This window comes from Nesoenas mayeri (genome assembly GCF_963082525.1).
Source record: "Nesoenas mayeri genome assembly, chromosome: 3".
In the NCBI taxonomy this organism is placed as follows: Eukaryota; Metazoa; Chordata; class Aves; order Columbiformes; family Columbidae; genus Nesoenas; species Nesoenas mayeri.
This window is the reverse complement of record NC_137544.1, coordinates 117,153,231-117,165,909: the sequence shown is the minus strand read 5'-3', so window position 1 is coordinate 117,165,909 and position 12,679 is coordinate 117,153,231. Positions and strand designations below refer to the sequence as shown.

At 40.9% G+C, this 12,679-nt stretch overlaps 1 protein-coding gene across 1 annotated transcript in view; it reads left to right on the top strand.

Annotated features, from left to right (window-relative positions):
• PLCB1 (phospholipase C beta 1) overlaps nt 1–12,679 on the top strand; it is a gene marked incomplete at its 3' end in the record, with an annotated part of 356,829 nt that overhangs the window by 239,073 nt on the left and 105,077 nt on the right. Inside the window, exon 10 of the mRNA XM_080341590.1 lies at nt 6,714–6,860. Coding sequence (XP_080197716.1) covers nt 6,714–6,860 — 147 coding nt within the window. The remainder of the gene's footprint in view (nt 1–6,713; nt 6,861–12,679) is intronic.

Below are 12,679 nucleotides of genomic sequence, written 5' to 3'. Positions count from 1 at the left end.
CGGTTGTGTGGGATTACAGTGAATGTGATTAATGTTACAGATTGCATTAGAATAGACCTGATTTCTCTGTCAGACAAAATACTAATATAATTCTGTGTTGCTGGCTGGGAGATACGAGGTGCCAATTAATTGTCTCTTTTCCTTTTTTGTTTGTTTGTGTTCATTTTTACTTTAATAATATCTCTTGGCACAATTGTGCCTTCCAGTTGCATTATAACTGAATGGATAACAACATGGGCTTAAACAAATGGAAAGCTCTATTAAGTTTGCAAATATATGGAAAGAAGTGTTTAAGATCATGCAGACAAACCTGTCGACTGCTTATAAGCAAACGCACATTTTAATTGTCTTACAAAACATCCATGAATTTCGAGGTGATGTTAAAGTTGCAAGATTGAAGTGTTAAGAAAAGTGGGCAGGTAAGTGGTGTTTCCTGCTGTCAGTTGTGCCTCTATTGTTTTGTGTCCTACTCCATCCCAAGGCTTGGCCGAAAGGACTGGAAGGTGGCTGAGCAGAGCTGGCGAAAATCAAGTAGGAGACAAGTAGCTGCACATGCAACTTACCTGCTGAAATAAGGAGAATGACATTTAGATCTAACAGTTGGGTTGAGAAGTTTGCAGGTCTAGCTGTACTTTTATATTTCCTCCCAACTATTGCACTGCTGGTGTTTGGACCTTATCCTGGGCCTCTGCCAAGAGCACTGAAGCTTCTTTTAGAAGCTCAGCCCTACTTTGAACCCTCCCGTCTCTTATCCTGTGCTTGGCACAGTGCTGCAGGTGTTGAGCGAGCAGGGGTTTGTTTGCATTCTCAAGCTGAAGAGCTGGCAAGCTCCCAGGGACCCACGAGCATTTCCACATCCAGAATGCTGGAGAGGCTGAGGAAGCAGGAACTTGTTGAGTTACTTGTGTCTCATTAAGCATCAGGAGAAGGATTGTTGCGCCCAAAGCAACCTCTGCTTTTGCCAGCCCTGGAAACTACATGAGAACAGTTTTACATGAGGCTGTTATCTGTGTCTGTGCTTGCACAGGAAACCGCGTCGTGCCCCAGCCCTGCACAAGGACTGTCACACACCCTGCTTCTTATAAAAAATATGCTAGGTTCTCCAGGTGTAGTGCAAGAGGATTATAAAGAGCCTGTCTCAGCACAGTAAGTCTTGAAATAGGGGAGCCTCTGAGAAATACATTCACAAAGTACAGTCTGTCCTATCAACCAGTTCGACTGACTGGCTGAAATTCCTGTTTCATGGCAAATTTGTGAAGAGCGTCTCCCAGGAATTGGGAGATTTCAGATCGCATAAACTACAGAAGAAAACATTTTGATTGATGAATGTTGACCATATCCAAGAACCATAGAAGAGAGGATTCACTTCATTACCCCATAGGTCTGGTGAATTTTCAGTGGTCCTTTACAGCAGAATGCCACCTGCCTGAAGACGGCTTCCAATAAAAAGAATTTGGGATGACAAAAGTGGCTTCTGTTGTCTTCTAGAGCTGAGAAATGTTGACCGCAAAGGTGCCCTGTTTCTAACAGGCAAAGTTACAGTTATATTTTTATGTGCTTTAAACTGCCATCCAGGAACATTTATGTCTTTGGTCCCATGTAATAGATCTCAAAAGGTATGGGATCATGTAGCTGTAGCTAATAAGGAAATACTGTGAAATACTCAGAGCTTGCTACTTCTATATTTTTTCTCTTCTCTCCCTTGTAACTATTTTGTAGCAATCAAATGCAGCCAGGGATGCAGACAGAGATCAAACTGCTGCACAAACACTTGACACATTTCATGAAATTAAGCTAATCACAGCTAGTAGGAAATCATTCCTAGTAGGAAATTGTTTCTCCTTCCAACCAAATTTTAGGGAAAAAAAGAAATCAGAGTTGGTTGACTTCACTTGACTGTCACTTCCAAATCCCAAGGGGAGAAGGGCATTGCAGACATGCTGCAAAAGGGCTGTTTGCATCCGCACATAAAGCAAAGCTTAAATCCACAGTGCAGAGAAATAACACAGAGCCAGAACTGGATTCGAATGGGTCTCTCTGAGTTTGGACTAGATTTGTTTTGTGAAATGACGACATGGGAACTTCATAGTGTAAATACTAGTTTGCATGGGCAAGCACGCCATCCTGTGAGGGTTTGCCATGTGTTTCATACCTAGAAACGGGTAAAATGTTCAAAACACCTGGAGGAGTCAAGGTCTTTTTCTTTTAGAAGCTTCCTTTGCGTTTGGAGAAAGGGTTTTGGAAGGTATGTAGATGTATAAACATGGAGAGAGGCATGTAAAGGCTTTTTCAGATTTACAGTGCCTCTAGCTCTTGTAAGTTTTGTAATTCAGATACATTTTTAGAATTACATAAAAGTTTATATTATGTGTAATTTATAATTTATAGACAAGTGTTCAGCTACACATTTATAATTCTGAAGTATTGGGAATGTCTGTGATTAAGAAAACATTGGATGCTTTTCTGTTTCTCCTTAGTACTTGCTCTTTTATTTAACAGACCTGTTCCATTGCACAACGAAAACATTAAGTTGCTGTGTTAATTATTTAGCTTGCACAACTTTAGCCACTCTCTTACGTGTACTTTGACAATCAAATATCCTGCAGCTGACATTCATCACGAATTTCTTCAGTCTAGCGAGTCCCGAGAAGAAACAAAATACCCATGTTAATCATCAGACACGACATCCGAGCGTTTCCCGCCCTGTGTAGGGGCTGGGTGGTTTCAACAAACTTTGCGAGTCCTCCATCTGTGGCACATTATGGGGCCTCTTCTTGGCGGGAGGTGCTGGGACAGCACTTGGACTAAGAGCAGAAGCGGATTTGCATTAAGTTGAAAACAGAATGATTGATTAGAATATCTTTAATTTACTCTTGCACGTTGAAGTGGCTGTTGGGGGCTGTGGGGCTTCTGTGAGGAGCGGCCGGAACTGCCCTGAGCCGGTTTTGGCGGGTTCTGGCGGCACCTCAGCCGCACTGCAGCACCTCAGCCACACTGGCGGCACCTCAAGGGAACCAGCTTTCAAAACTGGTGAAATGCTGCAAAAAATGAGGGGAAAAGTGTGAAAAATGGCCCTGCAAACCTGAGGGGAGAGGAGGAGGCCCCTGGGCAGCCATTGCCCTGTGTAGCAGGAGGTGTTTTAGTGGCACTGTGGGAAGGAGGTAAGTGTCAGGTGTTTAAATAGACCACACACCACAGGAAAAAGCAGGCTTTTTAATGTTTGTGCTGTTCAAGTGTTTTAATAAAGCACTATGGAGTGACCCCATAGGGAAATTCTAATTAATCAGGTAAATTAGATATACTTGAAGGGCGATAAAAATAAGTTTCTTGTGCTGGTGAACTCCAGACCCCACAGAGGAAACATCGTCCCTGAGTGCTGGAGCTGTTGACATAGCTGCTGTTATGGTTACATCTGTGTTTGCTCTTCTCGATCTGGCTTTGCCAACGTAGCTAAAATAGAGTCATCTGGAGTCTTGTCTTTCTTTGCATTGCACTTAGGATTATTTAGTAAGGTCTTGGACCAAATGTTATTGAAGGTTTCAACAAACACTAGTGAGCTTTGCATCTGCCTCTGTCCTAAGAAGTGACATCTGATCAAATTTAACACAGCAATCGTGAGTGAAAAAGACAGGCCAGTTAACTCCATGATTTTAAGTATATAAAGCACACTTTCATTCTGAAAGTTTAGTTAAAGACTTAGGGTTCTGATGATTTTAAGGAAATTACGTGCAAGAAAAGGAGAAGTAAATCTGTCTTGTCCCTCTGTCATTGCCTGGTGTGTTTCTTTTCCCCCCAACTTTATATCTGATCATATCATTAAATCTTCCTAATATATATCTGAAGATAAAAGGTGACAACTTTAACAGAAAGAACTGATCACATTTTTTATTCTTTTTCTTGGCAACGTCTGCAGTAAGTTTGTAATATGCTTAAGAAAACAGAGAACAACTCTTACCAATAAATTGGGGCCATTTCGTTTTGGATGAGTGTCCACTGAGGATCGTCCTCACTGCAGTTGGCCTCAGAATATCATTGGCATTGGTCACAAACAACCTACTCTTTAATATCCAGGATACAAAGTCCCTTTGACATCTGCCATCTCTGTTCCACCATCAAACTCTCACTGGTGCAATATCATTTGTAATTGAACTTGCAAATTGCTTCACTTTCTGAAATGCTGACTGCTTAATTATGATGAGGAAAATAGCATTCTACAGCCATACGCTCAGATAACTGTGTAACTCCAAAACTACGTAATTATGCGTGTGAATAATACTTGCTGTGATTTATGTTAATACCAGCAGCAATACACAGAAGGACCACCCTGCAGACCTTGTCCTGCTCCAGTGTGGAGGGGAGCAAAGGCACAGAATGATCCACCAAGTAGAGAGATGGAGGGAGTGAGGCCTCTGCTGTTGTGCTTCCTTTTATCCCAAAGGTGTTCCACGTTCACCCAAACAGGCTCTCAGAGATTCTGTGGTTCAGCTCCCAGCTTAATCCACAGGTTTTCCATGGGGTATCATCCAGTGACTTAATTTATCTTTAACTTCAGGTCTCCATCTGAAAAACAAGAACCGCAAGGACCCTGTTTTTCAGGTATACTCTGAGCGTTAAACACAGAGATCACTCTGAGATGCTTGAATACTTGCATCTCTGTGAATTAACATGAATTATCTGTACAACAAAACGGAAAACCGTCTTTCTGAACACAGTGTGATTATGATGCCACAGTTCATTGAGGAATTAGATGTATGAAAAACAGCATGTTTCATTTTAATCTGAAGCAGGGATGTCAAAGCAACTAAGCCTCCTAGTCTGGCTGAAAGGTACCCATTCAAACCAACACGGAGATACTGAAGATGACTCTGGATGAGCTATCACATCACTGTCACGGGACACGGCTTAGCTATAGCAACCATCCCATTCAGATCTTGCCCATTTTTCCTGTGCGCTGCCACTCGTGTGCCCCGAATGTACACCACAAATCATATCTGTGTCCCAGGGAACTTGGTGAAGGTTGTTTACATTCGTAATGTCTCTCTGGTAGATTCATGCAGCAGATAAGTTGTTCATAAAACTTTAGTTTCATTAAAACCTCAGTGGTTTTTACCCTGATTTTCTCCATATTTTTTTTCTTTTTTTTTTTTCTCTATTTTTTGTGAAAAGGAAAGTACACAGGGCTCTGTCTGTGGGTGATTGATTACGCTGTAACAAAGCAGCTGTGGCATCTGACAAGATTGCGCTCAGAGTACGGTCTTAAAATAGTGGATGGACTTGATGTTTTTCCTTTCAACTATCTTAACAATTGTTGTCATAAGAATGAATGATAATTGCATTGCTCTGTATTGTCACTACATTGCTTGCCATATGAATAGGTTCATTTAGTGCCACCATCTTGGGTTGTTACGAAAATGAGGCATCTGAACTTAAGACTTAGATCTTTTCCTCTTCGATCAAGAGCCAAATCCCAGGGTCCAAGCACAGATTTTAAGGAATTGCTTTACATGCTATATTTGCATCATGTGGTTAAAACCTTTACAAAAATGACACAGGGTTGCTCATTACTTTTTCATATACTAGAAAAATGTGTGTGAGTTTATATGTTTTGGGATAAAAAGGGCTTGACCCTAAAAGGAGAGAGTAGCAGAGTTAGGATTAGAGCTGCAGTCTTCCACTTTTCAATACCATAGTCGGGCGACTAAGTTTTTCTTTTCCAATAGAGATACTGTGCAGAATATTTTGGTTTGGGGACAAGAGGTAAGAAATTCTCATTGCTGGGAGTCACCGGACACACAGCTTGTTCCAGGTTCTTCAGAGATACAGAAAATCTGTTTTACTGTAGGCAGTAACCAAATTAACTAAAGCTTTGTAGTCGAGTAAATCTATAGATGAAATCTAGACAAAATAACAAAAATATCAGGCAAAGAAAAATGAATCAAATTTGTTTGGTTAAACGTTAATCATCATATAGAGAACACTGGATATATTTGGGGTTTTTTTAGTCTAAATCTACAAATAGACACCCTAAAATCAACTTCATGCAAAAGGCTTGACAGAGAAATTCATTCTGACGTAATAAGCACAGCTCCACTGAGATCAATGCTGATATTGAAGCTAAGGATAGGATCCAGCTTTCTAATTTGCCAGCAGCATATGAAATGATCATTTCTGCTGGCACTTCAGTGAGAGATGAATTGAAAGACAAATACAAAAATTACAAAGCAAAGCTTAGTTCCCACTTGAAAGGCGGTTAATTCAGTTTGCTTTGCAGCTTGTTGCATTCATATACACACACAGAATTGTATTCAAAGGAGGTCAAAGTCCCCTGTTCTTTGTGTGGCTCTCTGCTGGTTTTTTGGTTTCTTCTGGAAAGCATGCTTGCTTTTTGCCCCAGAAAACCTCTTTTTGTGACGGGCTTCAGCTTCTTTTGTCTGTAACTGATTCCCCTGTGCCCTTGATTGCCTATAGGCACTTATCATGAAATTATTTATCTTTGGTACATGTAAAGGGATGTGTATTATCTGCAACTTATATGGCTGAAAATGAGGTAATAGAAACAAAAAAATATATGAATACCTAGATGAAGGCCAGTCTGATTATTATGTTTTTTCACATACACCTTGAGTAAGTGTATGTTGAACATAGCATTTGTATGTCACAAAACCTGTAGCTGAAATTAACTGGTGGTTTCCCTGGATCTGTGTTTCTCTCAGGACAGATATCAGTGGATGGATTTATGCGATATCTGAGCGGAGAAGAGAACGGCGTCGTTCCACCCGAGAAACTGGATTTAAATGAAGATATGTCACAGCCACTGTCACACTATTTCATCAACTCCTCACACAACACCTACCTCACAGGTACAGCGTTGGAGAGATCTGATTTCTTACCTGGCAAAAATTTCTAGCATATTTGCAGTGATACTATAAAATGTACTGAAAGCATCAGCAGCAAATGGTTCTTCACCATGAGGGTGTTGAGGCACTGAACAGGCTGCCCAGGGAAGTTGTGGATGCCCCTTACCTGTGAATGTTCAAGAACAGGTTGGATGGAGCTTTGAGTAACCTGGACTAGTGGAAGGTGTCCCTGCCTGTGATCTTTCAGGCCCCTTCCAACCCAAACCATTCTATGATGGAGTTTAGTCTTTAGGGATGCAAGGGTAGCACTGGGCTGTTCAAGCTGCTACTCGCATACATCAAACAGTCTTTAATTAACAGCTGAGCAGCAGTTGCGTTGTTCAGATAAGGTCTGGTCTGAAGCTCAATGAAGTCCTTGGAAAGTTTCTCTCAACTTAGATAGGATTCCAGATTAAGGTCCTTATTTGGGAAGGAGAGAGAACAATGTAGTTTTTGTGACAACCAAGGATACCCAAATATTTATGCAAAGCAGAATACAGGAAAAATCTCTGTAGCTAATAAATTTGCCCCTGAACATCAAAGCTGATGGTTTGTTGAGCTCTATGAAATATGCTTTGATTCAGAGATTAGGGAGGTCCTAAGATGGTACATAGCATTCTGACAGTTCATTCATATCTGCAAAGAATGGAAATCTGGTCTCTGATGTCTGAGATTTTTAGGTGCTGTCATGTTTTTAGAAAGGCTGAGCACCCAGAAGCTCCTCTTAATTTGAATTAGAGTTAATGAGTCTGAGCTGTATTGTTTGCACAGCAAAGTCAACAGTGCTTTAAGATTCTGAAAAAAACTAAGTTGGTTTAGGAACCCAACTTTAGGCACTGATTTTATAGATTTAAGATATGTTAACTTATGAGAAAGTAATTGATAATTTACTATTTTTGTTCGGTTTATGTAGGAATAAACATTTTTGACAAGCAGATGTGCACAAGGAGTTCTGTTCTATTTGATTTGATATTTGCTTTGTCATGTTTGCTAGTGCCTTAGCATTATGGTAAGAAAAAAAGTAATGCTAACAACGTGGTTTATGGGTAACGTAGGCTTTTTAATGTTATTAACAGCTTTGCTTTAACTGACCAAGTTCTTCAGAATGCCAAAAGATTAACAAAACCACACAGTGGTGATGCCCAGTTTAAACAGACCATGCGGGAGTTACTTTCATCTGTTTTTGTGTTTGTTATAGCACTTTCTACAGCACCTTCTAGTGCTTTCATAAAGTGAATTAACTGTCATTGTTTCCGTCAGACACCATTTTTCAGAGGTTTATGTCTTGGCTGTAAACTGTGTTTTGTGCTAAAAATTGTCATATAAGTATTCAGCTTGACAGCTATTTTGTTTCTCCAAATTGAAAGCAATGAAAATCAGTGTGGCCGCTTTTAAGTTATGGGTCTAATATGCAGAAATTTATGCTCTTTGGAAGACTGCAGACATGTCCAAAGCAAAAACCATTTTTAATGATGATATTTTGCAGGCCTCTTGCCTCCAGTGTGGACTTTGTTCTGTCAGTGAGGATTAGGACTCGCTTAAGCCAAATGCTGCGGCTTTATACAGATTTTTCTGGAAGAAAACAGCAAAGGTGTTGGACAATCGGGGAAGCATAGGCCCACAGGGAGGACAGGCAGTGCAGGTCAAAGTTGTTCTGAAGAGATAAACCACGACTTCCTCCTCTACCAGCATGAATTTGTAGCCACTACCACACCACAGGTTTTTATCAAGGTTGATCAGGACAGAGTCGTGTTCAGAAGGTCTAGAAGAACAGAAGCCAAAGAATTAAGGTTGGGAATTCATGGGTAGTCCATTCCATTCTAGATTTTTTAACTGTGCCACAAGTGATCTAACATATTAATTATTGTAGGAGAAAGAAAGTTTATCTTGAAACTTTTCGAATTTGCTTTAACCCCTATGTGAAAGTCTGCACATCACCTCAGGTTGCATCTATGGGTTTCTCTGCCTGCAATTCTACATAATTTCAGATGCTACATTTGGAAATGTGATCTTCAGTCTCAATTTCACATAATATTCCTGGCTTAGTAAATTGGAAGGAGTAAATCAGAGCAAACTTGGGGGTTAGTGCAAAATAAGTTTGAATCTCTTTCAAGTTCCATTTCAGAGTGTGTATTTTCACATTTACGGGCACAAAACGCATGCCGTTCCCTTTTAGTAGGTTCATTATGTTCAGTAAATGTGTGGCAGCTGGCCGACAATAGGATTAATGATTTGATTTTTATCTGTTTATTACAAAAGCTGACAGGCTCAGATTTTGCTTTGAGGCTAGACCAGATACAGCAATCACATTACCGTTTGCTTTCTTCCAACAAGGACTTAGTAAAATTAATGAATTTAATGGTGGCAGACTATTCTTTTTCCCAAGAAGATTTCGAAGGGTCTGCTCAACTGCTCGTGACTTTGGAGGGGAACCTTTGGTAGCATCTCTGCCCTCACTGGAGCTGTGAAATAGCAACTGGTCATGTAATAATTATTAGGACAATAAGAAAACTGCTCAGTCTCTATCAATACTTTATGATTACTGTGCTCAATGCCCTACCAATTATCCCTCTCTTTGTTAGTTGCTTAAACCCAGAAAAAGCATGCGCAAAACCCCAACATTATAACATAAAAAGAAATATGTGCACACTCTGAATTTATTTTTAATTATCCCGATGATTTGCCTAGCCTTTAGTAGAAACCCTTGGCAGTACATCAAGTCCTGCTTATTTATTTAGAAGTGTTATTGCTTTCTTTTTCTGAGGGAAATGTAATTTTTAAGAACAGAGGTAGAAATCCGTGAAGAAAGAAGTGATGTACGGTGGACCTAGGCTGGTTTAAAGAACTTGGAAGCTTTTTTTTTACTGTCATCTTTTTTCTCACTGGTATCGTATTATTTATTTAGTCCTTTGAACCCTTAATGGGCAACTCTTGTTTTACTTCTTTTTTCCTAGTTTCTCACTAGTCTTACCTCAGGTTACTGCTGTTGTCACAACGGGGACTGATTTTGCAGCACTTCTCTCAGCAGCACCCAAAGTCAAAGACCAATGGTTACGTATCATTATCAGCATTGGAAGCTTTGGCTGTGCAACTCGATGTTCTGTGTGTGAAATGCAAACGATGAAAATCACAAGCCTTTAACACATAATTAGCTAAAAGGAAAAAGAATAGCAGCAGTAGGTTGCAGAGCTATCAGTTCAGCACATGTAGGCAACGTGGGCCTGTACCACTCGTCTTCAGGAACCACTTCCGTGCTTACAGTCCAGGACTTTCAGTTGCTTTTTAGAAAAATATCTCATGAGGGACACGTTCTCGTCTTCATTTTTGCTGCTACGGCCTCTCCTCTGCCACCCTCCAGCTCTTCTGTTCTCAGCGATTCCTCAGTCCCAACTGTTGTTGCTTATCTGTATTCAACACTTCCTTGAAGCCTTCTACACCTTCAAAGCCTCCAGGACAGTATCTTCACAGTTTCCAAGATGAAGACACCATATAGAAGGGAAGGAAAGCTGGGTGATGCCTGCTCTGAGCATTAATTTTTGTCATACCACCAAGTTTTTGGCTATGCTAGGCTCAGGTGATCAGCTGGCAAGACCCAAGGGTCTGCTCTCTTCCAACCCCACCATGTCCTTCCTGATGAAATAGAGGGTGGGAGACCTTCTGGGAGCTCTTGCAGCAGAGAGAAGCTGAGCAGGAGCCGTAGCTGTTCTACCACCAGCAGACCCAGCTAATCCTGTCCAGCAATCAAGTTCTTCCTGACATTGGGGTCATGTTTTATCTGAGCATGAGGGAGAACAGGTAAGAAGGAGGAGTAGTGACTACTGTCCAGTTCTTCTGTCCATCAGTGGTTTCTGGAGGTATTTTTTTACCTTCCAGCTCTCATTATTTTTCATTATTACTCTTCAGAATATCCTCAATCTCATAACACTGAGGAAAAGAGCTGAGTTTTCAGAGATGAAGTTAATTTGAACATGATGACTTCACCTCACAGGGAAGAAGCTGCAGACCACTGTCTGCTCCCTGTGGCCAGTTCAGTGCAACTGTGCAACCATCTTCCACAGTCACATTGTTGAATTGATGTAGCCATTAAAAAATTAATCAGTGGAGGGAAAGCTCTTGATGCTTTACAAAGTAGAAGGATCATCTACATGGAAGGTCTTAGGTGGAACTTTGAGATACCAGTTCAATGCCCTGCTCTCAAATAAATCCTATATGTAAAAAATATTCTGTATTAAAAAAATCCTGTATATAAAAAATAGCTTCAATAAGATAGTGATTCCTATCTGTCTCTCTCTTGCATTTGCCTCTGAGACAGTTCGGCTTTAGTGAGAATATGACTACTCAATTAAGCAGACTCTGAGTTAAAATTCCTTGGGTCTCCTGCTTTGTCATGTTTTACTGACTGTTCTAATTGTGACAACTGAGTTTTCCTACTGACACTATTAAACCTTAGTTTATCTTTTGCTTGTCTAGGACCTAAGGAGGTACCTTTTTCACCTTTCACCCTTACCTTTTTCACCCATGATGGTTCTCTTTCTGAATCCCTATTGTACGTGAGGGCATTTCTACTTTTAAAAGTGAGTGGAAACATTGTAAAAGGGAGATTTAAAAATCATATAGATTGTTTCCTGAAGGCAAAATTAATTATTCTAATAGCAATCAGCAGCTGACACCAAAGTTTCTAGAGGAAGTGCCTCCAGTGGTGGCAGAAGTGAAAAAAACAGAAGGGAAAAAGAATCTTGTTTGGTCAGATCAGAGATACTGGATTCTCAAGAAGGAGAAGAGAAGTCAAGATCGTGAAAGTGTTTTGTTACATTCAAGCAATATTTCGTTCACTGCTACTTAGTGAGTTTTCAGGATCCTCTGTGCTTTCTCTTATTTGCCTCTGTAGGTCAATCAGTTCAAGCATATTGAAATAAGAGATACGTTATTTTCTAAATCCCCTTCTTTAAGGAGGATAGAGCTGTATTGAGGATTGGGAAACTGGTGGGTCTGCCCGCTGGGCCAAAGAGTTACCTTGTGCACCGTGTGCCGTTTCCTGTGCCATGGTGTCGCATCTTCTGCTCAGGTGGGCCTGAATCAAAACTGCCAGCAAGTGCATTCCTGCTGCAGGCTGGAGCGAGCCTGACCGCGTGTCCTGCTTTGATCCGACAGCAAGTGTTAAAAATAACAGCCATAGGGCGAGAGCCTTATTTTGACTTACAGGCAGTAGCAGAATATCTCCCAGTGTGGGCTCGCTTGTCCTGTACATGGCAAAACAGCTCAGAAGGAAATGAAATTCAGATAGATGTACTGTATCTAAAAAAACCTTAGCTGCCAGCACCTTCTGTTGCTGCAGGAGTCAAGAGCCAGACTCCCAGCAGCGTGGGACTCAGAGCTTGCACGCTTTTGATTGTTTTTCCAGGACTTGTCTGAAAAGAGGAGGTTTATTAAGCCATGTTGGTGCAGGGCAGAAGGAGCACATGGGCACTTCTTCAGGCTGGGAGAAGGTGGTGCCCCGGGTGGGCAAGCAGCAGAAGCAGCTTCTGTTTCTAGTGCAGTGAAGAGTTGGCTGACTCCAAATACCTGGATCCAAATATCCCCCAGTTTTAGGAGGATACATATCATAAAATCGTAACTAAATTTTAAGTCCATATACTGTGATTAATTTGCACTTGGAAAAAGTGAATGAACCCAACAAGGATGCACGTACTGAGAAATGAGCAGCAGGACTGGTCTGTATGGGGAAATGTGGATCATATCCCCAGGTTGTATCAATTACCACAAGCTCATTTTGCTTAGTGTCT